Genomic DNA, 26,947 nt, shown 5'->3' on the forward strand with positions numbered 1-26,947 from the left:
TACTGTTCAATGTYCGTATATCAATGTTTAGACTCTCGAGATGGCTGTCCAATTCGTAAGAACTGATCAACAGGAAAACKGTGAGAAAGGTTAAAACCCCCAGTAAATTGTAAACTGTAGGGTTCCCCCCCTCCCCAAAGTTCTAATGATGTAGAAGCTGCAAAATAATCTCCCTGTGAACCATAAACATAATAAAAGCTGAGGCCATTTCTAACATAATCTCTATCAGCAAGATGCCAGCGCTTTTCCAGATTTCCTAACGGGTCCCTGCTAATTCCATGCCAAAACTAGCAGTGGATTTCTTCCTTTTAATCTCCCCTAATGCCTTATTCGATTATTGTCACTGCTCTCCGACCGCGCACCGTCCCTTCAAACCCTAATTCCCCCCCTGGAACGGTCAGATGAGGCTGGCCGGCGGTGGCGAATCCAAGGGACACGCACGGCCGCGGACACCCGGCACGTCCCCACCCCGGGCAGAGGCCGGCCCAGCAGCGCGGGGCCGGGGCTGAGGGAGCCGGGCTCCGCCACAGCCTGACCGCCCGAGCCCCGGGCCCGGCGGGACCATGAGCGCCGACACCGGCTCCAGCTGACGGGTCTGAGGGCACCTGAGCGGCCCCGCCACACCTGCGGCATGGCTCTGCTGCTCGCCTGGGCTTGTGTCGCTGTGAGGTGAGTGACACCGACCGCCCGCCGCCCCTCGAGGGCTCCCCCGGCCCGGAGCAGCGCCCGCCGGGCTCTTCCCTCCCGGGCCGGGGCCTCGCCAGGAGCGGCTTCGGGGCTGACGGGGCCTCGCCTCTCCCCGCAGCGTGGGGACGGCGCTGGGGGACCAGGGAGACGGGGCGGACCTCTACTCGGAAAACATCACCCGGATCCTCGACAAGTTGTTGGACGGCTACGACAACAGGCTCCGGCCGGGATTTGGAGGTAGCGGGGCAGCCCCGTCCCCTCGGGAGCCGGCGGCTGGGGAAGGGCGGGCGGGAGCTGTCCCGGGAGGAGCGGCCGGGGCCGGAGGGGGCGGTGGGACCCCAAAAGCGGTGGGGAAGCGGCAAAGCTGCCCGTGCCCCGCTGCCCCGGCTCCTGCGGGTGCCTCCGGTCCCTTCGAGCCGGGGACCCGCTGCCAGCCCCTGTCCGTGTCCCACAGGCGCCGTGACAGAAGTGAAGACSGACATCTACGTGACCAGCTTCGGGCCGGTGTCCGACGTGGAGATGGTAAGGGACCCGCTCGCCGCCCCTGCTCTCTTTTCCCGGGATTCATTACGGTGGCATCTGAGTTGACCGTCATTAAAGCAGATTACGAGGCTTAATCTCCTTGGCAATCCCTAGGGCCCGGCAGAGCACTTTGGCCGGAGCTGCATACAGCTATTTCCCGGCAGCGGCACCGGGGCTGGGCGCACACGGCCTCAGGTGAGGGGCCGCAGGTGGAAGGTGCCTCTTTAACCCATGAAGAAGATGGTGAGCACCCGTGTCCCAACACAGCTCTGCGGAACACTGTCCCGTACGGGAACACTCATGAGCAGCTGTAGGGCAGTGGTGCCGCTGCTGAGCCAGCTGTGCTGCTCATGCTGGCTGCCCCAAAATCAGGCAGCGAGGGGCTTGGGTGAGCTCCGGCAATTACAGCAGCAGACCCCCAGGAGCGGGTTAAATCATGGGAGTGAGGATGGCTTTACTGTTCTTTTTCTGGAGATTGGCTTGGGCTATTTTTGCCCTTGTGCACTCCCCTAACACTCACTCACCTGAGCCTGCAGTCCAGTTTTTAGGCAAGGAACTGTGGGCTCCAAGTAATACCAAAGTTTTTCGCCTGCTCGTCATCAGTCAATCTAAGAGAAGGCATAACCTTGCATTCTCATAAAATTTGCTCCCAGCAAGGTTTAGCTCTGTTTCCTAAGCAACTTCTGCAGCCAGCTCCTTYCTGAAGGCTTGTGAAAATATTACTAAGGATTCTTGGAAAAAAAATCCCATAGATTAATATTAACTTGACACCATAATCCTACTGTGATGTGGTTCAGATCAGTCCTTTCTTTGTGAATATCCAAAGGAAGCTGCAGAAGAGTCACCAAGCGTGTATTTTTGTTTCTGGCAATTAAACATTGATAGTTTGGGTTTGCACTTTGAAAGGATACTAAGTTAAATATTTGTGTTTCCTTAGACCTCAGTCATTTTGAATTAAATTCTCTCTGAGAGGACAATGAGGGTTTTTTTTTTGCCTTACTCATATCAAATTATCTGATGTTCACCGATTCATTTGTAACWATTCTTCAAATAATAAGAAAATAGGATATGTTTTCATGGACAACTTTTTTTAGTAACTACTTAATGGTAATAGGATTGAGTGTTTAAGCAGTAAGTGAAATGCCATTGACATGTGTGTTAGGTTGTCTCATGGAGTTACTGTCCACACAGCTGCTGGGACTGCTGCCTCCCACACAGAAGTCAACCCCTGTTTATTTTCCATAGGAATACACAATGGATGTCTTCTTTCGTCAGACGTGGACTGATGAGAGGTTGAAGTTTAGTGGGCCAACTGAAATTTTGAGATTGAACAATTTAATGGTCAGTAAAATTTGGACACCAGACACATTTTTTAGAAATGGAAAAAAATCAATTGCTCACAATATGACAACTCCTAACAAACTTTTCAGAATTATGCAGAATGGAACTATTCTTTACACAATGAGGTGAGAGCCTRTTCTTCTACTTTTGACCTGTACAGATTGACATATATTTTTGATTCTATCAGCATTGGCCTGCATACCTTTTTTTTTTCATTGTCATATAATATTGTATGTTCCAGACTAACCATTAATGCTGATTGTCCTATGCGGTTGGTGAACTTCCCAATGGATGGACATGCTTGTCCACTGAAATTTGGAAGCTGTAAGTTTTTCTGTATCTTTCAGTTTGTTACATTTGGTCTACATRTATGAGAAGGTCAGGAGATCCTAAGACATTACTTAGTGACAGCTGAAATTTTTTATTGTATTTTTATACTAGAATTTTACTTTTTTCTCTAAGACTCATGTCATTCATATGTACATGGATTTATTCACTGAAGGGTGACTGTTGAAACATATTTTATTTATTATTCTTACTCATCTGTGAGAGTTGGTCCCTCAACAGCTCATATTTCCTACATTTACTGTATGACTTAAAGCTTTGAAAATACCATCTGTGCTAATTAATTTTTAAAATATTTAATTGAGCTGTGGTAATCAGTATGTACATTTTATAGCAAATTAAGAAACAAAACCTAGTTCTTCTCAGGTCCTACCTCAGCCATTCTCTTACTGCAGATATATATTTTTTTCATTTTATCATGAATGAGGTTAGAAACTGACTGAAGTAAAATGCATGTTTCTATGGGTATTTGAATATTCTATGTATTTTTTCAATTGCTCATAAAATGCATAATTAGTAATGGTAGTTTCCCCGTCTGTTAACTCAGATGCTTATCCAAAAAGTGAAATAATTTATACYTGGAAAAAAGGACCACTGCATTCAGTAGAAGTACCACAGGAGTCTTCCAGTCTTCTCCAGTATGACCTCATAGGACAAACTGTATCTAGTGAAACAATTAAATCTAACACAGGTAAGATGGAGCCATGTGGAAACTGCYGATGTTATGAAACATCTTGATAATAAATTTCAGGGTTTTTTTCATATAGGACCAAATTAGTCTAACTACCTTTTGCTATTTTAAAAAGTAAAATCCTTGGAAAGACTCTAAATATTCAGTACATTGGCACTTAAAAGACAGCTTTTCAATACAGTCTCTTTAAATACAGATTTTCTTTTCTTAAGATTTCCCCCTGCCTCCCCATCCCAGTAAAAACAATACATAAAATGAATATTATTCTCCTCTGTTTCCATAAGGTCACTTTACCTTTTTTTTTTAAGCAGCTTATTTTTATTATGCACTAGGAGGTCTGTAAGTGATTTCATCAGAACATATTATGTTGGGTTTAAGCCAATAATGTTCACTCACATGTTGCCAAAATAATGCTGACATACTTGTCTCTTAACAGGTGAATATGTAATCATGACAGTTTATTTCCACTTGCAAAGGAAGATGGGCTACTTCATGATACAGATATACACTCCATGCATTATGACAGTCATTCTTTCTCAGGTGTCTTTCTGGATTAACAAGGAGTCTGTTCCAGCCAGGACAGTTTTTGGTATGCTGTGTTAAGGTCTTTGAATGGCTCAGCATCACATCTACCATTCATTCATTCCTTTCATTGCTTGTTTGTTTTAGGAGAATATTCACTCCAGCTGCTCTATTTTCATCTTCAAAGGAAAATAGGCTACTATCTCATTCAGACATACATTCCATGCATCATGACTGTAGTCCTGTCTCAAGTTGTGTTTTGGATCAACAAAGAATCTGTTCCAGCAAGAACCGTGGCTGGTATTTGTGTTTTTCCTTTTGTCATTCATTTCATTCACTGTATTGRATCCATTGTATCAATCACCTACTGTAATCCAGGGGGGATTAGGAAAGGCACCTAGTAGGTTTCAGTCAGCAAAAGCAAATACTAAATTGAAAGCAAATGATAGTCAATTTGCTTATGAGGGTCAGAATGTTTGACTCAGAATGTTTGGTTAGCCAGACTTGTTTGTGATGCTTTTCAAGCCATTTTTGTATGCAGGAAGGGACAATTTCAGAGTAAATGTCAACTTTTTCATTTTTTTAAGAGGATTGTTTTCCTGTGTATTTATTGTCTTGAGAATCCAAAATGAGATAAAGCTTTAAAAGAAAAAAAAAACAAACACATGGAATGGAGTTATTACCTGACATAAGGTACCTCATCTAATACTCATTCTGGACTACTCTCTTCCCCTTGGCTACACAGTTATCTAAACAACTAACAAGGGCTTTAGATGGATAAAGATCAGTGAGATGAATAATGTCCCTAGCCCAGTTTGGAGTTAAAATGGAAAAGGTGTTTCCATATTGCATGGCAGGGCGKTTTTTTCTTTCCAGTGGTTTGAATTAATGCTCTCAAAGCTTTGAGTCCCTGGTTCATACATATATGAGATTTATACCCCAAATGTGTTGCTACCTGATTTGGCTTTATGTTTCATCTCTGCACTGTAAGCGTTACATCCTCTGCATTTTAAGTAAAATACATTTACAACACGGTGGGCATGGGAGATAACTCTACATGCTTGAAGAAATGTGCAAATAACTGTGTAGCTGATTTGGTAATAATTGCATCAATATCCCAAAYATTGGGATAACAGATCTTAGATGTTGTACTGAAGAGTAAACATGTATGTAGATGTCTATTTTACTCTTTTCACAAAATATCTTTCTTTCTCAGTATTGTGGAAAATAGTCACATTGGCATTTTAAAAGAATATTTCAATCCTTATTCCATTTGTATTTCTCCCAGGCACAGTCTGAGTTTGCAGTCCTTGTTCAAAATCCCATGGATTCTGAATACCTTAATCTAAGGAAAAGACAGCAAATTCCTTATGACAAAAAAAAAAGACTTCCAGTCTTTTCCAGTGAAAAAGAAAAGTTTAAAAATGGAGAGGATTTAAAATGCATCATATTGCAAATACTTGAATTATAAATTTTCACTTTTACTTGTAAGTCCCAAAACCAAGTTTGAGAGAAGAGAAATTAATAGTAGAAGAACAGTGATGTGCCTAAACCAGTTTATCAGCACAAAATAATTTAAGGACTCTGTTTACCTCCAAAATGAATGCCAGTTATCGGATTTCAGTGTTTGCATTATGTAACACATTGTTCAAAACTTAGCAAGAAGTGTTCGAAGTGTAAAGACAAGGGTAAACAATCAGCAGTTGCACAGTTTACCAACTGTAATTTGGTATTCAGTTTGATAAAGAAGCTATCCACAGTGCAGAGCATTTCATCAATATTCACTCCACATTGAGAGAATTCTTATCTCTATCTGTAATAGAATAGGAGACCTATTCCTAAGTTAAATTCCTGCTGCAGTAAGTTTTTATTCAGACACAGAATATATCAATTTTATTATTAACTAGCACATAGATGGATTCTAATCTAATCACACATCATTTCAAAAAGTTCATTTGGGATCTTTTAAATTGAAATATAGCTCAGCATACTTATATTCATWTTATAAAATGAGTCTGGCAGATTTGGGAGAAGTAGGGATCCTACATATTTCTATACCATCTCCAATTTGTATACATTAAAACATGTTAAAGAATGACATTGTGATGTAGTTAACCTCAGACAGCTGGCAAGCCACATCATGTGAAAGAGCTGCAAAAAACTCTGAAATAATAAGTCACCCTGTCTGGCTGCTGCAATATGCTATGACACTGCATCCTTTCCTCTGAGCATCACTCATAGCACATTGCTTCATCAACACAACATGGCCATCACAATATGACATTATAACATCTTCTATTTTCCCACCTACCCTTTCCCAACTGCAGAAAATAGGAGWAGAGGATATTCTCCACCTTACCGTCTTTAAATACCCACAGTTTTCACATTCTAGCAAGCATAATTATAAGTAAATATGAGTCACAGAGGCTTGTATGTAAATGATTGAGTTTGTTCTTGCACTTTTTGCTCRTATCAGGCAGCAGTAGGAAGTAAGTATATTTCCTACATTATTAATGCTGTACACTCCAAAACAGAAAGAATAAATTCATGAATTCATGTGAAGAACACCATGGGGCCCATGAGCTACATGACCAGATTTGCTCTGTGAAAATAGATAAGCAGCTCTAGAGAAGCAGCTTTTCTGTCCTTYCCTATCTGTAACTACAGGCGCTTTCAAATGAAGATACTGTTAATGAATCTTAAAAAATGTATCCAGTGATTAAAGACAACAGCTCAGGGGACCAAAGTCTTATTGCTTGAAATGTTTGGATCAAACTCCAACTGTTTTTAATGTAGAATTTGATTGATTCAGTSAGGGTTCTGTAAGCCATGGTTTGTCTTGTACAACAACAGAAGAAAGTGAGGATCACKGTTGGGGAATGGCAATATGTGAATCTAGGGTTTTTGCCAAACATTCCACTTACTAACCCCCCAAGGAAAGTCTTCTTCCTATTTTGAGCCTGGATTTTGTTATTGCCATGTTTATCACAACTCTAAGAACTGCACCACATAAAATGTTGGTATCATACCTTTCAGGCTGCTCAATGCAATAAGGAAGTTTTTCCAGAGCTTTTAGATGTTGAATCCAGTATACRTGAGTTATTTAAGGATTCAAAATACTTAGGAGTTTTGTTGGTTAGCTAGTACTTAGGATGACAGTTAAAACCAAAAACGATGTTGTGCTTTGKTTTTTTTCATGTATATGAAAAGTTCTAATGACCCCATTTCTTTCTCTTCTTTTGAAGGAATCACCACAGTTCTCACAATGACCACTTTAAGCATCAGTGCTCGCCATTCTCTGCCCAAGGTGTCCTATGCCACCGCCATGGATTGGTTCATAGCCGTGTGCTTTGCCTTTGTCTTCTCTGCACTTATTGAGTTTGCAGCTGTCAACTACTTCACCAATCTCCAGACTCAGAGAGCGATGAGGAAGGCAGCCAGGGCAGCAGCACTGGCAGCAGCACTATCAGCAGCAGCTACTGTACCGGCAGAGGACGAGATTGTCTCGGTAATTGCTTGCTTTTCTGATAATAAGCATCATATAGGAACAGGCAGCTGAAGTAGTGAATGCAAAACAATATTAAAGTGATCTTAACCTGGAACAGATTATGTAACCAGATCATGTCTATTTATCAAAGACATTGTTCTGATTCCAGAAAATGAAAATACCTTATTTATTTGTAGTGTTTATTTGAATTTGCAATACGATTTTCTAGAGAAATGTTTATTTGGCAAGATATTTAAGGAAAGCCATTGGACTGTTATCCATGATACTTCTCTTGAGCAATGCTGTAGGCAGTGTGCTCAGGCAACTGTGGTTCTCAGTAAGTCTGCAGAATTTGTGGGACTGTGTACAATGGAATGAACATGTGCATTGGCCAGATGATTATGGGATCACTGTAGTACAAGGCTACATACCATAAGTGGGTCATCTGGAAGATGGGTAATTAGCCTTTACATAAACTTGGCATCTGTTACTTTTATAAAAATCTGTGTTGGTGGAAGCTTGGGAAAAAAACATTAATGAAGGATAGATTTTAGTACATGCAAAAGACAGGAAGTCTTTCTAGTATCAAAAAAACTGTGTCAGAATTGCTTGCAAATATTATTCCRTACATTTCATGCTAAGCAGTGAATGCTGTCTCACAACATATGTTAAATATATTTATCACTGTGGCCTTCCTGTTTCAAAATCAGTTTTACTACCACCATGATTTCCATTTTTAGAGGAATACCAGAATTTGAAWGACCTTTTGCAAAACCTCTGAATCTGTAATTGAATAAGGAACTCAGTCTAAGAGACGCCTGTATAAAGGCAACACCATACCCACCACAGAGCAATTTTTCCACATTTGCTGATAAATAGCAGTTAAAGTTATAACATTTAAGTACTTTCRAATCAATACATTCATAATTGATAAGTTTTACTGACTTTTTTTGGAGAACAAGCTGTCAGAAAAAAACCTCAAAAAGTGCACTGGGTCATAGGAAAATATTAATGAGGAAAGTATTAATAGCTACTACATAATGAAGAGGAAAAACAGCTCGGACCTGTCCTTCACATACTTCCTTATTTAAGTTTGAGTTAATCATAAGGAAGTTTGCTGGAAAGAAAAAACAAAACAAGACAAAAAATACTACTTCCATTTTCACAGAAGTCCCTGCTGAGCAATATGAAAACAGTTAGGCCAACTGTGCACGTGCTGCTGGTGAATTCACAGCTGCTGCCACCACCCCCCTCACATTCCCAGTCTCAGGAAATCAACTGTTCCAAAAAAAATAATCCTCTGCTTCTGCCCAGATARGCTAAGGAGGACTTGCTCCTGATGATAGCTGCTCCTCCAGATTTACATGGTCTATAAATCACTTCAGACCAAGYTAAGCACCAAAATCAAAATTTCTATTCAACAAACAAATAAAATTTTAAGATGTTAAAAGACTCAAGTTTCTTGTCAAGGTCTTCAGCCACAAACAAGCAAAGAGCCAAACCAAAAACACTCCTTATTTTGTAAATACTAACATGTTTTGTTTTCCAAGTAAAAAACCAGCAGAAAATAAACATCTAGGAATAAAATACACATCTATGAAGCACACTGCAACCATTTGCTCMGAAAATTATTTACATCTAGCTGACAGCATACAAATTTAGAAGAGAAGTAAATCCCATAACATTTAGGTCCCAAAGTAAACTTGGTCTCTAAACCAGCCCACAGTGTCCAGAAAATTCTATAGACCTGATCTTGCTCAAAGTTCTTATTACCTAAGACAGTAATTTTCAAGCCCTGTACACCCATCACTTTTTTTTCACAGGACCAGTTCTCTGTGAGACTATACCTCATCCCTAACAGAAAGAGGTGAGATCATAAAAATGAAGGGTACTTACAACTGAAGGCAAGATAATGTAGTCAAAAAGGCTTCTAGAAGAATTAGCTATTGGACTTAAAAGGTTCCCTTCCTGAAAGGCATTCTGGGAAAAAGGAGTGATTACAGGATAACAGATTTTAAGAAGCTTTTCTTTTTTCATTTCTTTCTTTTTTTTTCCTGTGGTAGAGATAAGGGGGAAGCAACTTTTGTATGTTGTCACATAGATGTACTGCAGTCAGTGATATATTCAGCTGGAGCAGACCTGAAGTGTCTAATTTGAATGCTAACAGTCTATTTAACACAGGCTGATTGCATGAGTCTATGACTCTTTCCTCAGGACTGCATTGTGCTTCTATAGCCACATTACTGATCTTAGGGCAGTTATTTTTTAAAAAGACACACAGCATAATACTCAAGTTTCTTTTTTAATGTAGATTGAGAAAGGCCTTTCTGAGGTCCCAATTTACCCTGTGGTGCCCTATATCTCCCCAGATTGTCCCATTTGTTTGCCTCTAAATTCTTTCAACTCTTTTCCTTTTTTTTTGTGGTTGCTACAGTGCCAAATTCTTATTCTTTACCTCTTTGATAATTTATCTTGCCTCTTCTGCTCTTCTTTCTGTCTTTTCTCCTTATTTTCTCTGCTTCTCTTCTTAAAATATTGTGTTCCAAGTCACTAGGAAAGAAGCCTAAGAGAAGCCATATCTTATACATTTTTTTTGATAGTCTTAATTTGATTTTTAAAAARTCATTTTCTTTTCTCATACCCTGTACTATGGTAACTTGTCTTTTCTAACCTGTGATCTTCTTAATTTCTTTTTACTCTTTTAGATGGCATAGTAACATTTTCCATCTATTTTGTAATGCTAATATTTTTATGTATGATTTTTCAGTGCATGAAATTGGTTAGAATTTCAGGTCTGTGAAGGCACAGGTATAGCAGAGGAGTAGCAGACTGTCTTCTTCATTTGTAGAAGTCAGCTGGTATTTTTACATGAGGACTTTAAAGGTTTACTTAGTTTCAGGGAGGCCATTTCTAAAACTAAAAGTCCAATGTACTTGAGAATTTTTATGGCTRTACAACTGCCAATGGAACTCTGCTACCAGTAGCAACATTAAGAATAACACTGAGACTCTTTTTTATTGACCTATTATTTCAACTTTCTTGAAGAGAGGATAAAGAAAATCGTGGGAATAACGTTAGGATTTCTGAACTAGTACTTTTTGTATGACAGGTAGATCCAGTACTGYATAAGAGAAGCCCAGGGAGACAGGTTTGGTATAAATAAAAATAGAAAAGATTTACAAAACAGTTGGAAATTTTTTCTTCTTGGGTGAGGGCCTAAAATCAAGACAAACACATCTACAGAATATATTCCTTTTTCTTTAATTCCAGATTAAATATTTCTTGAACAAAAACAAACAAAAAATTTCAAAATGTTATCAAGCAGCCTCCTTTCCCCTTCAGTCTAGTTAATTTTATTTAAAATGTTGCTTTATTCAAATAAACTAAACTCTGTCACACAGGTTTTTAAATTGTAGCCAAAAAACCTGTACACTCACAAAAATATATCAGAAGACCAAATTCTGCTCTGCTGTAGAATGAAAGGAGAAATGCTGCAGCCACTGAAGTGTGGTAGGTTCAGTAAGAGAGATGAGGCTGTGCCCATGTGCTCAGTAGAGAGCTGAGAGCCCAGCAGGCCTGGGCTGGCTCCAGGAAAACCTCTCTATTTACCTCAGCTAACTGAGAGCAGAATTTGGCTTGCTCTCTTTGTCAGCTGCAGGCAATCCCTGTGTGAAACACAAAACTATGGGTGTTCCACTGCAGAACACGATGGCAACAAGCTGAGCAGTCATCTGGACCCTGACACAAACCTGCTCTTACTCATATGGGGGCCAAGCTGGTTTTAGCATGTCAAAACCAAACATCTTATACATACATATATAAAACCRTCCATGTCAAATGTATATTTTCTACATCAATCACATTTTTTCCTCATGATGGCTTTCTTTACCCAGGGAGATTCCAGTCCTAAAGGTGACAGGGGAAGGGAATTGATACTGTGTAGTACCCAACATTTGCAGTARTGCTTTGTGGGATGGTCAGGGACTAACCCCATGGATCAAAAGACATCCTTTCCGTATGAGAGGTTACATGTAACAGACAAAAGATTACCAGCCTGCAACAGCTTGATTACAGCTGTGTTCTAAAAGACCTCATGTGTTTTAACAGAAATCAGCACAGGGCAGTGAAGTACCTCTGGGAGAGCTTCCTCCTCCCTCCAGCCTTGTGTTTCAAAACAACATGGCTTGGGCAGGAAAGGATTCTCATTTTCTTTAACAACCCTGGCCAACTGCAGAGCAGCCGTATGTCGCTGGTATAGAGGATTTAGTTTCCCATTATTATGTCAGAATATATTGAGTATGTTTAATGAATCCTGGTGTAACAGAGTACTTCTATCTGGATTATCAACCACCCTKTATGTATCATCCTAAAAACAGCTACATGCATTTAAGTCTTGACTGAGAACATTGAAGCCTAATCCCAGTACTTTTTTTTTTTTTGCAGGAGGGTAGTGAGAGCAAAATAAAGTAAGTTTAATTATAGGGGAAAAAAACCATATGGATAGACACTGCTAGATGTAAGAGCCAAACGTGACTTTGAAAATTTAAATCTGTTAAATGTAAAAACATATTTTGACAAGAGAGGCCCTGTGCCAATTATATGGTTTTTTTCTGGCATGCTACAAATAAACGTTAGGAAGAAACTACCACAGCACATTCCTATTAGAAAGAGAATGACCAGGGTTCCAGTCTCTGCTTTCCTTACTGCAATACCTGGTTTATTATATGACAGCAATTTTAATACAATAGGCATGGGGATATTTTCCAGTTATGCTTCCTGCCTCTATAGATCTTTAGATTTTTTCATGCAAAGTAAAATAGTTTTGAAGKAATAAGGTACAGCCTCTCCCCTTACTCACCTTCACCTGATGTTTATGCTGTGTTCTGTGAGAMGTGAATTTCAGTCCCTGGAGGTTAAAAAAGAATTTGAACATGGCTTTCCCATACTCCAAGTAAGCAATTTAACCTAAGTGATTCAACCCTTTTACCAGGGTAAAACATGATGAAAACAAGTCTGCATGTTTTTCCTCAGTGCTTCTAGCAAAGGAAACTTATAACTTCTAAAGGGATGCCTAAAGCTAGGGCTATTTATGACTTCTGAACTATATTCAGTTTTGATTGTACAGGACACTGCTTGTATCTATAAACAATACACATTATTTGCAAYAGGCATTTTTTGAATCAGATCCCGGGGATGAGACATGCAAAGAAGTGTCTAAATTAGGGTTATAATGAATCTCTGTCATGAGATGGATACTGAAACCRCACAGGACTGTATTGAATGAGGTTCCTTAGTGCATGGCCAAAAGATGATGTTTCATACTGTGATGAACTTTCCTGCTGCATATGGATTATTTAATAGCTAAGCAGAGTTTTCACAGATCACACTGGTGGATGTAGGGGCTAAACCATGTTTAACTCTCCCTTTGGGAGATAAGTCATTAGCATGTGCTATTATGTGTGTAATACAAATGGTTGARATTACTAAAATTGCATCTACTAATGAGCAGAGGCAAAAAAGTTATATATTTATCTAAGCATTCTGCCTTTTATAGACACTGAGTCTATAGTTGGTTCTAGGTTGGTTTGTTGTGTGTGTTTCGATATGAGGAAGGTTCAGTGTCTTTAATCAAATAAATTATGAAGAAAAGCAGAAATAACACATTATTTTTATCTAAATTTCTAGAGTTTATTCTCATGAACATCTTTTTACTGCATTGCCAGCAGGAAAAAATATGAGTAAAAGCAAGATAAGGAAGGACATACAGATATTCATTGGTTTAAAGTTAGCCGGTATCTGGGTTGCATATATAAGATACTCATGTTACTGTTAGATCATAAACTAAACTGATAGTGAGAATATGCATTTGCAGTACAAAGCAACCGAGAAGAGTAGAGAATTCTACAAATATGAATTACAGAAGTCTCTTGAGGGAAAGAAACCTAAGAACAAAGTGCATTCATAAATCACAGTTAGCATCTACAAAAAAAAATCAGAAAGCAGACAAAGAATTCTGTTTACTTCAAGGTTATATATGCTGTGGTTTTTTGTTTTTTTTTATCTGGAAGGCAACAAATTTKCTGAAAGCCTCCTGAGATATTCTGAGCATAAGCAAATTGTAGTGATATTGAGGAGAGTTGTGAGAGAGCAGCAGCTTTACAGACAAGAAGATGAGAGTGCCTTGTGAGCTTTCCAGGGGCTGAGAGGGCTTGGCTGCAGAAGCTCAGTAAGAAGGCAGCTGACACCTTACAGGCCATCTACATAGCAGCATTTGTCTAGCCCAGTGTGCTGGTGTCTCACATTAAACAATGAACTGGCAATCTGTTCTGTGTCACTGCCTGCTCATACAGAGTGGCAAGTTTAATTGCCTGATGGGACTCACATTCCACATGAGTGCAAGAGTACTCCTCTGAATCAGGGTTCAGTAACTTAATAAAATCCATTATTTCCTTCYGACACAGTGTGCCGTGCCTCAGGCTTCTTGTTCTTGCTACTTGTAAAACAGTCCTTACTTGAGTGATTGGCTCTGTGAGCTATGCTAAATAGGCTATTCATTTCCATTTTCTCCCTGTGTTTTGTTAACTTTTCATGATGTTATTGTAGGTAATCCTTGTCAAAAKGAGAAGATAAATCTAGATATAGTAGACAAATTACTGTAACTGCTGTTCAAGACCAACAGTAATAAGAAATTATATGGTCTCCTTACTGCCTCCTCTTATATTCCAATGAAAAATAGGAGTTGTGGTTCTGGGGCAGCAGTCTGGTCTACAAGCCACTCCCATACTGAGAAAGATCCTCATTACACATCTAGAGATAAATTTGGACTTACAATTCCATATCCTGAGTAATGATTTGCAAGAAAACAGACTTGACCCTGTACTTGCTGTTATGGGGCACAGGGCTGCTAAAGACAGTGTAAAGAACAACTCAGGGTTTTTCTTGAAATGAAATCACTTTGAGATAACCCTCCTATTTTAGCAATCTTCCTTCTCTGGGAATGAGATTTAATAAATATAAATAAAATAATGACCAGGATAATACTTTTCCCATTACTCATTCAAATGATCGCAAAGATTTTACCACCTCCACATTCTAAATATGTTCAATACTAAACATCATCCACAGACCATATGCTACATCTGTTTTACTTACTATTAACTCTGTCACCTCAGCACTGTAATTCCTGATTCATGCTTGAATAATCCAGAGCAGAATTTGACTCACCTTGTATCAAAATATTGTAGATAAAAAGGGCTAAGATTCACCTTAACTTGTATTTTTAGGAACCATTTTCCCCGAAAGGTCAAATTATTCCACAGTAAATTGAAAAACAAGATATCTTATAACTTGTGCAATTCAAAGCAGGGCACACAGGCAAAATGGAATAGAACTTGAGTGAAAAACAGGAAGCCAGGCTCAGCCAGCCAGTCTGTTTATAGAGTGGGATTATTATTATGATTAGCGCAAGTGGACATGGATAACCCTCTTTCTGTTTCTGTGACACATCTGTAGATCATCCTCCATTTAAATCTGTCTGTTGCTTGCTGTGTTACCAGAAAATACAAACCCAAACATCTGTGTTCAGATAGGCACAGCCCCAAAGCAGGAATGCTGTTTAATACCCAGTCAAAATGTGTCATCGATTATAAAACATATAGAGGGCAAATTGGAAATAGTGGTGGCTTGTAGGGGAAGAAAAAAAGGTAATAGGTGAGAGAAATATGTACAGAAAAAGTACCTCTTTTCTTTTTAAATAAGATTATATTCYCTTTGCCTTTCATATGGACTAAAATCAGCTGTAAGGAATCATCTCTCCCTAATTTTRGTTGTATACCAGTCGATTCATTCATGAACAGAACTTGGCATCCTGTTGTAGCAATGTCACTTGTTCTGATTCTCTGACAGTAACAATGGCTTCTAGAAGGATAATTCCTGTTATAACTATTTTAAGTTGCTCAGGAGACACCGGTTGTGCTAGGTTAGTCTGTTATCTAGAAATTGTAGCCCAAGASCAAGAGTGGGCAGTGCATTTCAGAAAATGCTTCTTTTCCTTTTAGCGACTCAATCATTTATCTGATAGACTAAAATCTGTTCCCATGCTTAGAACTCCTGAAAGATAAATCCYGAAAATGCTGACAGCAGGCTACATTTAAGTGAATGATGGTCATTAAATCACTCCCAAAGAAGACTTTGGAAATTCCCTAACAGCATTTTTCTACCTTAAAATCATTCCAATGTTACTCTTCCATTGTACTATGGATGTATGTACTGTTATATTGAGAATTATTTACCTTGTCCAAGACTTCCCTCATCCGCTTCAGTCCTTTGGTCATCTTGTTCTGCTGACCAAAAAAAGCTCTGTATTCAAATCCAAGAACATCTGTGTTATTTTGTGTGATTTTGTGCACAAGATTTTTCATCAATAATCTGGGAAATGAGTTTTACAATCCTTTATGGACAAAGTTTTAGGCTTAAGCTCCATATTAACAGAATGCTACAGTCCTTCATATCAAAACAAACAAAATCACTCTCAGCATCCTCTGTATTTTCTCAGCCATTAGAGAGTCTTGTGGCTGATGCCATGCATCCACTAATGGCCATCCTGGGATATGGCAGTAGCAGCAAGGTTTTTGAAAATTTCTTCCTATTTCACACTGCTGTGAAAGTGGGTAATCGATATCCATTAGAGCAGGCTTAGAGCCTGTGGTAGATCCTATTCCTAAGACATTTCTGGAAAGAAGAACTCTATTACTTCTACTCTTGTGAAAGTAAAATAATGGCAACTTGGCCCCAGATAAAACAGATGTACAAAATGAATATGTCAGCCTAGTAACTAAGAGGTAAGCTCTACATGTCCCTGAGCTCTTAGGAAAATTCGTAAGAGTTTTCATATAGCTTTCTGAAGAGTAATTGGACCTGGCTRTGAATACTGCATGAAAAACGGGAGTAATTTGGTTCAATTTTGCCATAAATTAAAATATTTGTCTTCAGTTGTATGCATGGAAATGCTTTGGGAATCATGAGATATATTTGAAAATTAAATTTCATCCTAGAAAAAAACAAGAGGACAGTTTAGTGTTCACATCTTGAGCACCTGTGAAGTTAGTCCACTGCCTTTGGTGCAGCAGTTTTCTCGTTCTTGCAYGACAGCTTGACTCCATTCAGTGTTTACCCAACTCCTCAATGGGCTCAGCCAGGGAAAACTGTGCCTGAGCCAGCCCATATGTGCTGTTTTGTTTAAACTTGATCCATATCTACATAATTATCAGTCATACCAATGTATTGCAATTTAGGTACAGCATTACCTTMTTTTCCTTCTATTTCCATCTTTTGTTTTTCTCTCTTGTAGCTTCCACTTATCATTATGTTAAAAAYATGAAAAACACATATTCTTTCATGGTTAGGCCACAAACATATTTTTCCTTCTGTATAGATGTATTATTTTTGTGATTTTCTGAGATTACACTATAGCAAAGAAGCAACAGTAAAATCAGCAAGTTAAAAGATGGAAGGAAACCTAAAGATCACAAAACCTAAGACTCAGTAACCAAAAATTACCCTTTCATCTTTCTTTTTTCTTCCACAGCATTCTGACTCCAACTCTAACCTGAAGAAACGAGTAAACTCCATAGCATCTCAGGCAGAGCAGTCTCCTGAACCCAGCATAATATCAAATACTGCATCCCAGTGTCAACCACTGTCTGTTCCTCCACCAGCCCCACCACAACCACCAGCTATTGGAGGCGCAAGTAAAATAGACCAGTATTCCAGGATCCTCTTCCCAGTGGCATTTGCAGGATTCAACCTGGTGTACTGGGTTGTTTACCTTTCAAAAGACACTATGGARGTGAGTGGGAAATTTTCTGAATACTTGTTTATAATATGTGATATACTTACTTTTCCATTGTTGTCCATTTACTCTTGCAACTTCAGTTAATCAATTCTTTCTGAGGAATACTAGAATGTTTTCTCAAAAAAATCAGCTGGAGCACTCAGTACAATGCAGAAAAGTYGTTTGAGGAGGGGAAATGTAAGCAYTTCTCTCCAACCCATGCTGCACTGAGCAGAGTATGCTGTGTAAGACAGCACAGGATGTCATCCTCAGCAAATATATGATCTTAAAGCTTYTATTTCTTAACCTGCAGTAAGGAATTGTAGAAATATCTGTCAAAGCAATGCAGTGAAGGAGATAAGAACTTTAATATCCTAAGGTTTTCTTAAGGAACTAGTACAGAGAGTCTTCCCAAAAAGTTTGTTATTCATTTTATGAAGGATTAATAACTGCAGTATAAAGTTTGTGAATCAAGAGTCCCTAKTTTTGTACATTTCAACACCTTTATACTGTTTTTTCATATAACTGCACTCTTAGGCAGATAAAGCTGATAAAATCCTTGCTTAAGTTTGTTTGAATCAGGAAGAGTGATCACATCTCTAGATATCTGTGAGGTCCAGAAGCGATGTGTGCTCTGCAAATTGAGCATGTCTGCAATAATCAGTCAGTAATCAGTCATTAAACTTTGAGTCTTTAATGCTTTAAATCTCTATTTTCCCCCCTTTTTGCCTAAATACAGTTAATGGTGTCCTATTTCCTTGGTAAAAAATATATTCATTTGCCTCGTTGCCATAGAGTTTTGTATGTCACTGTACATTGTAGTCAATGTGATTGGTACATTTAAGCTTTATTTAGGACAGCTAGAGACACAATGATGGTATTTAGATAGCACCAAATGCACAAAGTCCCTACATCAATAAAAGCAGAGGCTGAGAATCTGGTATGAGTGGAGATCAGGCTGTACCTTTATTTCCTGGATTAAAGACAGAGCAGGCTGAGGGAAGCCTCATGGGCAGCCAAGGGATGTTTCAGTTCAGAGGAAATGAGAGTGCTGATCAGCTGGTTGGTGGCACCTTGCCTCTGCTAGAAGGCTGATGCTCTACCAGCCTCTAATTTTGCTGATTTTTGTTACTAGTATGATCTGGAATATGCTGTCTGTCAGATCTGGAATATGCTGTCTGTCAGAGATGAAGTGTGCTGCCAGGCAGTTTGTATGGAATTGTGAGGGCAGGAAGGTAGGAGACACTGTCTCTTAAAAATGTTCCTGCAGATGTCTCTCTCAAGAGGTCACAGCTGCCAGCTCCTGGCCACTCCAACCCTGCCYAGTGCTAAATTTAGCATTTGTGCCAGAGTTACTGATCCTGCTGTTAAAATATTGACTATGTGTGCAAATTACTTATCTCAGTCAGAGAAGGGAAGTATTGAAAAAGCTCCTGTCTGATCATTACARCTCCTGTTTAGAGGCCAGCTCCTCAGCTTGCAGAGCTTGCTGAGACTCCAGTGATTCCATTCAACCATTCACATTTTGGATCTAGAAATATTTGGAACATAGTTGCCATTTCCCTTGGTAGTGATAAAATATTTACACTAAACCTCGTATATTAATAGTAACATTAGAACCAGGCTTTTAAAATACTTCCAAAGTCTAGGACTAAGTGCTGACCATAAATATTTTTAAATGCTACTGTGCAAGTAGCACAAACATTCTCAGAAGCTCAGAAATTATGTTCTGTAGCATTACAGAATGACAGAAATCCAGCAGCAAGATTTAGAAAACAGTACTGACAGCTGGGATGTTTTGAATTATGTACAATTTGATCAAACTTTTCTTCCTAAATTACAATTCCCCATTTGTGTACTCAATCCTAACTAATAATTGTGATATATACTGCTGGGTTTCTAATTCAAATGTTGTATCACTTTACCAGTTGTTACTTTCAATAGCCAGGACTGGTTTTGCTTTAAAAATATATTAAAAATATGTAAGCTTTTCCTTTCAAACAGAAGAGATACAAAAGTTAGGTGAGCAAAGCATGGTGTGCCTCAAGGTCAGTTAATCTGTGGCTCCCTCTGGCCCACTAGATTTAATGTTGTTACAGTATTATTCATTTTAATCAATTCAAAATGTGCATTTTGTGCAATATTTCAGGTATGTTAGCTTTTCTGAGTTACTTTTTTGAGTTCATATGGTTTTTGTCTAAAAACACAAAGAGGAAAAGCAGTCTAATTAATTAATTGAAATAAATTTCCAGTACATTAGTTCTTGTAGTGAAGGCTTCTAGGATTTTGATTAGTGTAGTTTGGAGTGCTGAACATCATTCACTACTTCATGTTCTTAAACTGAACAGCTGCCTACTGGCTTTGGAGGTACACAGAGAACAAATCAAGCATTTCATGAACCTGTTTGTGAAAGCAGATTATTAGCACTGGAATCAAAGGTCGTTTTCAACTCCTGTCATTATTTTCTGGCCAAACTGACTTTGAAAGACAGAACAGTTTTTTACATCATGTTCTGGATTGAGAGCCTCGGCTGGGATGAGCAGCCTTGTTAATATAATGACACAGAGTTGCATGAAATGAGGAGCTCTTTTCTAAGCTGTTTGGTAGTAGTTCTGTACACTACTAAGCAATTTTCTTATGGCTTAAGTAATGGGCCATGTGTTACAGAAATGAAAAAGTCATTTGGTGTATTGTATCTGATAAGATTTATGAGAACCTTAAGGACTGAGTACTTTTCAAAGTGCTCCTTGGGTAATTTTTTCTTCCTTGTCCATTTAACAATTTCAGGATAATAACCTTTTCTCCTATTAGACATGTAAACTAAGAGTACTTGAATTACACTGAAATTTTTTTAATTGGAAGTCTGTATAAAGAAGAAGGTGTTTCTAATAAAATGTATGCCTTTAAACATTTGAATGTTACCATCATAGACTGCTTTGGATTTGAAGGGAGCTTGAAGGTAATAGAATTCCAYACCTCTGCCATGGACAGGGACACCTTCCATTAGACCAAATTGCTGCAAGTCCAATCTGAACCTGAAAAATCCCAGGGATGGGGCAGCCACAGCTTCTCTGGGCAAGCTGTGCCAGGGACTCATCACYCTCACARGGAGGGGCAGCCAGGGTTGGACAGACATCAAAAGTATCTTAGACTGATCTCTATGCTTTCATTGCAAAATTAATAYTTTTTCTATATTTTAAAGCAAAAGAGCATCATTCTCAGAAGAAAAAAAAACAAAATGAAAAATCCAATTTGAAATCAAGTGATTCATCTGAATGCTTTTTATAAATGGAGGGTGGTAACATTCATCCTCTGATCTTAAAATTTAAATAAARGGTTCAAGTCTCCATTTGAACAAGTGGGAAAACATTCTATAGCAGTCATCCACTGTACAACTTGACACATARCATATTTCATGGTAAATGGGTTTGCATTGAGGAGTAGCAATAGCATCTCAGGACAAAAATTGTATTGGTCAAAGTAAAGAAATTAAACTTAYATTGTGTAATAGCTCTGTCTGCATTTTGCTAGATGGTATATTGGCAGAACTTAACATAATTAAAGGACTACAAAATCTATGAAATAACAAATGCCAGTTTTTAGACCACAGAAAATGCTGATATTTGTAGGATAAGCTCCCCTTTCTCTCAGAAGGTTTTATAAGTTAATGCTGACAGGTGGTTAACTGTAGTGATATCACTGTGCTATTTATAATGTGAAAAAAATAAAGCATCAGAGTCACTCTCAGAGGACTTGCTCCCTCTCTRTGTAAGGTCAATTAAACTAGGTGGAAGTTTTGAGGATGTGGCATTCCCATGATTTATAGGTGGGGATGGAACAGGTACGTTTCTATAGTTCATGTTCTTCTGTAGGGTACAGTAATATCTGCCAAACACAAGAAGCTCTGCACAGTAACAAACAAGACATATTTGTCTAAATTAGCCAAAAAGAAAAGATCTTGAAAGAAGAGCAAACCTTTCTGGCAAATGAGAAAAATATATTCTAGCTTTTTATTCTGTCATACGGGATATTTTGGCTTTGTTTTCTGTTTTAAATCTTGCTAAGTCCTTGAGCTGAATACTAATTTATGACAGTGACCTTGGTAGGTGAATTGCTAACTTAGTTTATTTTAAAATTTGCTTGATTTAGAATGCAAGGAGTCCCCTTTTAAAGAGAAGGCTKCAAGTACTTTTCTACCTTTACCATATAATTCACAATACATATGCCACTGCCACATCATCTTATTTTTAAATTTATCTATCTTAATTTTTATATATAACATTATATTATAGTTTCTCATGTAATAAAACATGGAATGATGGAGTGAATCAAACAAGAGAAGGAGATGATGTTAAAATTTTGATGATAAATGCAGAAAAAGAAGCAGAGGCCAGCTTTTATGTTTGGGAGCAGAGAAAGATACAAAGTCACTGAATGGACCAAAGTTGCTGAGTCCTGGATATTATTTGGATGCAGAGAACATAGCAGGATGGCAGGAAAAGAGTTACATAATAAGTTGAAAATGCTAATGATGTCAAGTGGGGAGAAATAAGAACAGAGAAAGAAACAAGAGCAGGAAAAGTGTTCAGCTTCAGTACATTGATATTCATAAAGCTTGTAGTGCATATTGTTACATCATGTTTCAGATTAARCATTGGAAAAATAAAGTTTGGGAGGAACAGTCATTGCCACGCACACTTAACAACTGAGCTTTGATGATGCAGGTAATGAGCATCAAATTCTAAGAGGATTCTCCCTTGTAATGTGGTTCTATTTTGAGTACTGAGAGTTAGAAATCACGTGGGTTAGTTGGTTAACTCTATGTTAACAGTGGTTAACAACCCACAGCTTAAACCTCTCTCTAAACTTTTCTTCCAGTTTTTTGAACCTTCKGCAATGCATTTTCGAAATGACCCTCAGTCCAACTGAAGAACAGCTCATGATCTCAAGGAAATTGCTCAAGGTCACAGAGAATTGAAGAAACTTCAAAGGATTTGTCTGTCCACARGTGCTCTCGGTTTTCACACAGGGAATATCTATACTGGACATCACCTGGATGCAAAATCTGGAYAAATCAAGAGCTGCAAACTCCTTAGAGTTCTAACAATATTTTCTTAAAATTTCTTACAGTGATTCTACGACAAAAGTTCTTGTTGAATTATTTTGTTCAATTGTCAAAGGAAAGAATATTCATTTGTCCTAAAACATTTGTAAACAGTTGAATGTTTACATTGATGTGAAAAATCCATAAAAGGGTTTGGTTTTTTTTAATAGAGTAAGGATTGCTAAACTCAGCTGATTCTGAAATGGTATTACTTGGCATAGTTTCAGTGAAAAGTTAGGAGTTGTACTGATTTCCAGCACTTGAAATTGACCCCAAATAATGTTGGAAAGAAATCCCATGAAAAGGAGATGCAATTCCATCATTTTTTAACCCTTTCGTATCAATGATAAGGGATTAGTTCTTGATTTACTTTAAATTTCATTTTCACCTTTGAGATGACATTTATAAAGAATGAGATACAAGAAAAAATGGAAATAGTTATTTTTTGTGTACTTTAGCTGATTAGTTACCATAGTGTAACTTTCTTTGTTGAAAGGCACCGTGGAAGTTCAACCAGACTAATAACAAGCAGTTTCCCGGCAGGATCTAGAAATGCAGGACTGAAACGTCAGGGAGTTTTCAAGGTCTAAAGCTGAATAGACAGAAAGATGCAGCTCCCATCAGGCTGAATGCAGGCCTCCAGCTCCAGGGGACTTCCTGGAAGCAGGTCCTGATAACTGGWTAAGGAACAAGCTGCTTTTTATCAGCTGATTCTACTGAATTGCCTGTAGCAAACTCCCTRGAATTTTTTTTCCAGAGCCAAAGTTCTGTCAGCACATTCAGAGTTTAAAGGTAATAATATTTTGTCACTTACAGCACCGACAGTCACAGAATTTCTTCATTCACCCTTCATTTCCATGATCCTTCTCAAGAATATAATTAGGAAGCACCTGCCTAATTAAACAAATCCAAGCCAAAATTATTGCAGGTGTARTGGACATTGGGAGGAGTCAGAAGCACACAGAGAAGTTTCATTTGAAGCCAAATAAAAATTAAGGATTCCATCCTATCGTGAAATTAATTTTAGTACAAGATTAACCGGAAACATTAACTAATGCACAGATTCTGGATATTCAGGGAATTCTGCTTTGTCTAAACAAACATCTTAATCCCTGTGAGAAAATATTTATAGGCTGACTAATTGATTGCAGTAARTCATCAACTGTTTTATTGGTACTATAACCTTTTTAACTATTTGATGGCCTTGCTCCAGYTGTTCTCCTYCTCCTATTTCAAGAGYTTCTGCTAGTGGTGGCTGGACTGAACATAGGAATCCTTCTTGTACACCCTATTCTCTAACTCTGAAGGGCTTCAATGGAACTGTTTAAGGATTTGACTCAATAATAAATATTGTTTGCACAGAGATGTCACATTTGCTTTTTCTGACTGGCTGCAGGCTGGCACACTTGGATGTATTTGTAAGTGCACTGAATTCTTTTATCATTTTGCTTTGAAACGGAAATTTTCCTGTTTTCAGCCTTTATATGCTGTTGTAAGAAAAAAATTAAACTATGGATACTAGGCAAGTATTTTATAATTTGTAAATACAACTTGTTTTGAAAAAAAGGAAATTATTTATGCTGTAGGGACCCAGAAGTTATTTTTTARAGTAACTATACTCATTCTTGCTTCACTGACTAATTTCTATTTTGAGTACATTAATATCTGTAAGASTTTCTAGAGCACTTTAAAAGTGGTTTATGCACAAAATGAAAATGTTTATAAGCAATGGTAAAACAAATGACACTAAAGAAGCTAAATTTTATATCCAGTCTTTGCTTAGAAGAAAACTAAATATTAATTTTACAGCAGATGCAGATAGTAACTAAATAGTCACTATTTTCTTGAAGTCTAGTATTTCAGTATATAAAATGGTGGCAACTTCCAGATTAGGAAGATGTATCAGCATCTTAAAAATGTGCTAGTGRCTCTTGGTATTTAACAGCACATTTCAACATGAGCACAAAGACTGCTTATCTTTTTTTTCCAAAGAGCTTTTTGTGTGGATATGACAGAGAAGAGTTGGTTCTCCACAGCTTTTTGAATGGTAGGRAGGGAATGTGTATTTTTCCTGTTACATGCTTTGTAGAGACACAGGTGTAATCAATAATGTTAATAATGTCAAGTTATATCTTAGAATAAATGTAATTACTTACAATTAATGTCAGTTCTTAACAATCCCGGTTATGATCAAACACTAACCAACCAAGCAAGACAGTAAAAGAGCAAATAGAAAAAGGTTTTATATATATATATGTATATATTTCTGTATGCATATATACATATGTATTTCTGTAGAAAATATAAATAATAAATAAATAATACTATAATAAATAATAAATATTTCTTTACTTAATACAGAAATTAGGGGATATGGGTTTCTTCCAGGTTTCTTACWGGTGCAGGAACTTAGAAGCCAGAAACATCACAGATGTCTTTGTAAGAAGCTCTGTRTAGAGTGGACCTATTTGTACTTCTCTCCCACATACAGAAATTCTGTATCAGAAATTCACTTCCTAGTTTGAGATGTGTTCATTAACAGCTCATTACAGAGCAGTCACAGGAGTATTATTGTGTGCTTGAAATAAATTAAAACCGCTGGGTAAATGTGCTCTACTCAGGACCAATAAGCAGCAAACAAAGCTGAGTGAGCTCATAATTCCAGCTGTACTAGAAGTTAAGATCCACATGACTCCAACACCCTGCCTTTATTTTAAGTAATTTAAAAGTAATTTATTCACTCACAAGGTATCATTTCTTTGTGGACTGATCATGAAGTCACTTTAATAAGAGAACACCTTAATATTCGGAAATCACCAGGAAAGTATCCAGGTCAGTGACGTGCAAGCTCAGACCTTTTCTCCCTGCAAGTTCCATTTGAAGGTGCAGCAATCTCAAAACATTTCTCTTGACACCCTTGCAAGGAAAAAAAATAATTTCTGGAGTTGCTAATGGGAAAAAAGTAATTGGAATCTGTTCTGATTTTAGTACTAAAATGAGAAGGCAAAACTGGATTTTGTTATTCTGTATTTATGCAAAGGACAGTTTGCTCATTACGATTATTCAAATAAATGTCATTTGTGATGGTCTCCAAAAAGGCACACAGACAATTACAGACACATTAAAACTTACATTTCCCATCTGAGCCATATTCCTTATTGGCCACTCTAACATTTCCTCAAAGGCTGRGAAGATGGAAATCTGTTGGCATGATTACAGAGAAAATGTGGAGCAAAGAGTCATTTGTTTATAGTGTTGAAGGACAGGGAGTCTTTAGTTCCTTGGTATCCCTGGAGCAGCAGAAATGTAACAWCACTTGGACCTAGAGCAGACCAAGCACCTGCTGCTGAGTGTTCTTCCCCTGACAGGTCACTGTCCATGGCAGCCAAAATGTCACATGGAAATGAGCATCACCAAAGGTAAGCAGAGAGCACTCAGGTCAGCACAACTCTGCTTGACATTGTGCTCAAAGGAAAACGTTTCATTCTAGAGAAAGTAAAAAATTTCCTCAGAACCTGTCAGGGCCCAGTTTTCCTCTGTCAGTTCTCATTTTATTCTGCATGCTTTTCTGGGCAGTTTAATGAAAACAGGATAGGTTTGGTCAGTCTGCAGTCRCAAGGAGTGACACCATGGATGTGTCACTGCCACTTAAACCTTTCTACAGAAATGCTTTCCTTAGAGGGAGTACAGGTCCTTCTGTCTAGGGGAAATTCTGAGTATGGTTTTTATTTCTGTGAAGTGCAGCCAATCCCGTGCCAAGGCTCAGTTTGCATCTGCATGACAGGACTGCACAAAGGCTGCTGGATGGAATCTCCAGTAGGGGAAAGGGAAAATAAAGGGCTGTGGATCAGGCACACAGCAGAAATGGTTCTTGCACCAGAAAGCTTTAATGTAGAACTGGACAGAAAAWTGAGCCTACCTTCCCTCCCTGTGAGATTTTTATCAGTATAGATTAAAGCAAAACATTCATGTAAATTATTCCGGGATTTTATTAAAATCAAAATATTAGTTATCAAAATTGTTTCTTTGTTCATTTTAGTGCTTCTGGCTAAATTTTTTTAGGTTTGAGTCCAAACTGTATTGCAATTCCCACCACACCTACCTTAAAGATGCTGGATGATTTTTCACAAAAAAAACCAAAAAACCCTGGAAACATTCTCTGGTGGGCAAAAATTTTGTATGTTGAAGAGACCAATTTTCCTCTGTCYTCTGAAAAACAGTATCACCAGAAATGAATCAGATTTTAGTTACCTATWATTTATCCCAGATGCAGGAGAGCTGGGAAAGTCAAAATGTGGATGTTTAAGGAACTTACTTCTTTCCTGATGATGATGATCAGCTCACAGTAGAATAAGTGACAAAATGCACGACACACACCCAGGATACAATTCCTGGGATAGCATGACTTTCACTATG

At 38.2% G+C, this 26,947-nt stretch overlaps 1 protein-coding gene across 1 annotated transcript; it reads left to right on the forward strand.

Annotated features, from left to right (window-relative positions):
• Positions 1–631: 631 nt before the first annotated feature.
• GABRA6 (gamma-aminobutyric acid type A receptor subunit alpha6) lies at positions 632–22,379 on the forward strand. The gene is made up of 11 exons (XM_057376200.1): positions 632–669; positions 806–924; positions 1,142–1,209; positions 2,455–2,675; positions 2,792–2,874; positions 3,443–3,586; positions 4,023–4,175; positions 4,256–4,408; positions 7,354–7,616; positions 17,182–17,442; positions 22,306–22,379. The coding sequence occupies exons 1-11, from the start codon at positions 632–634 to the stop codon at positions 22,354–22,356; spliced, it is 1,554 nt and encodes a 517-aa protein (XP_057232183.1). The 3' UTR covers positions 22,357–22,379.
• The last annotated feature ends 4,568 nt before the right edge of the window (positions 22,380–26,947 follow it).

This window comes from Malurus melanocephalus, unplaced genomic scaffold (genome assembly GCF_030028575.1).
Source record: "Malurus melanocephalus ecotype Western Australia unplaced genomic scaffold, MMel_1.1 scaffold_273, whole genome shotgun sequence".
In the NCBI taxonomy this organism is placed as follows: Eukaryota; Metazoa; Chordata; class Aves; order Passeriformes; family Maluridae; genus Malurus; species Malurus melanocephalus.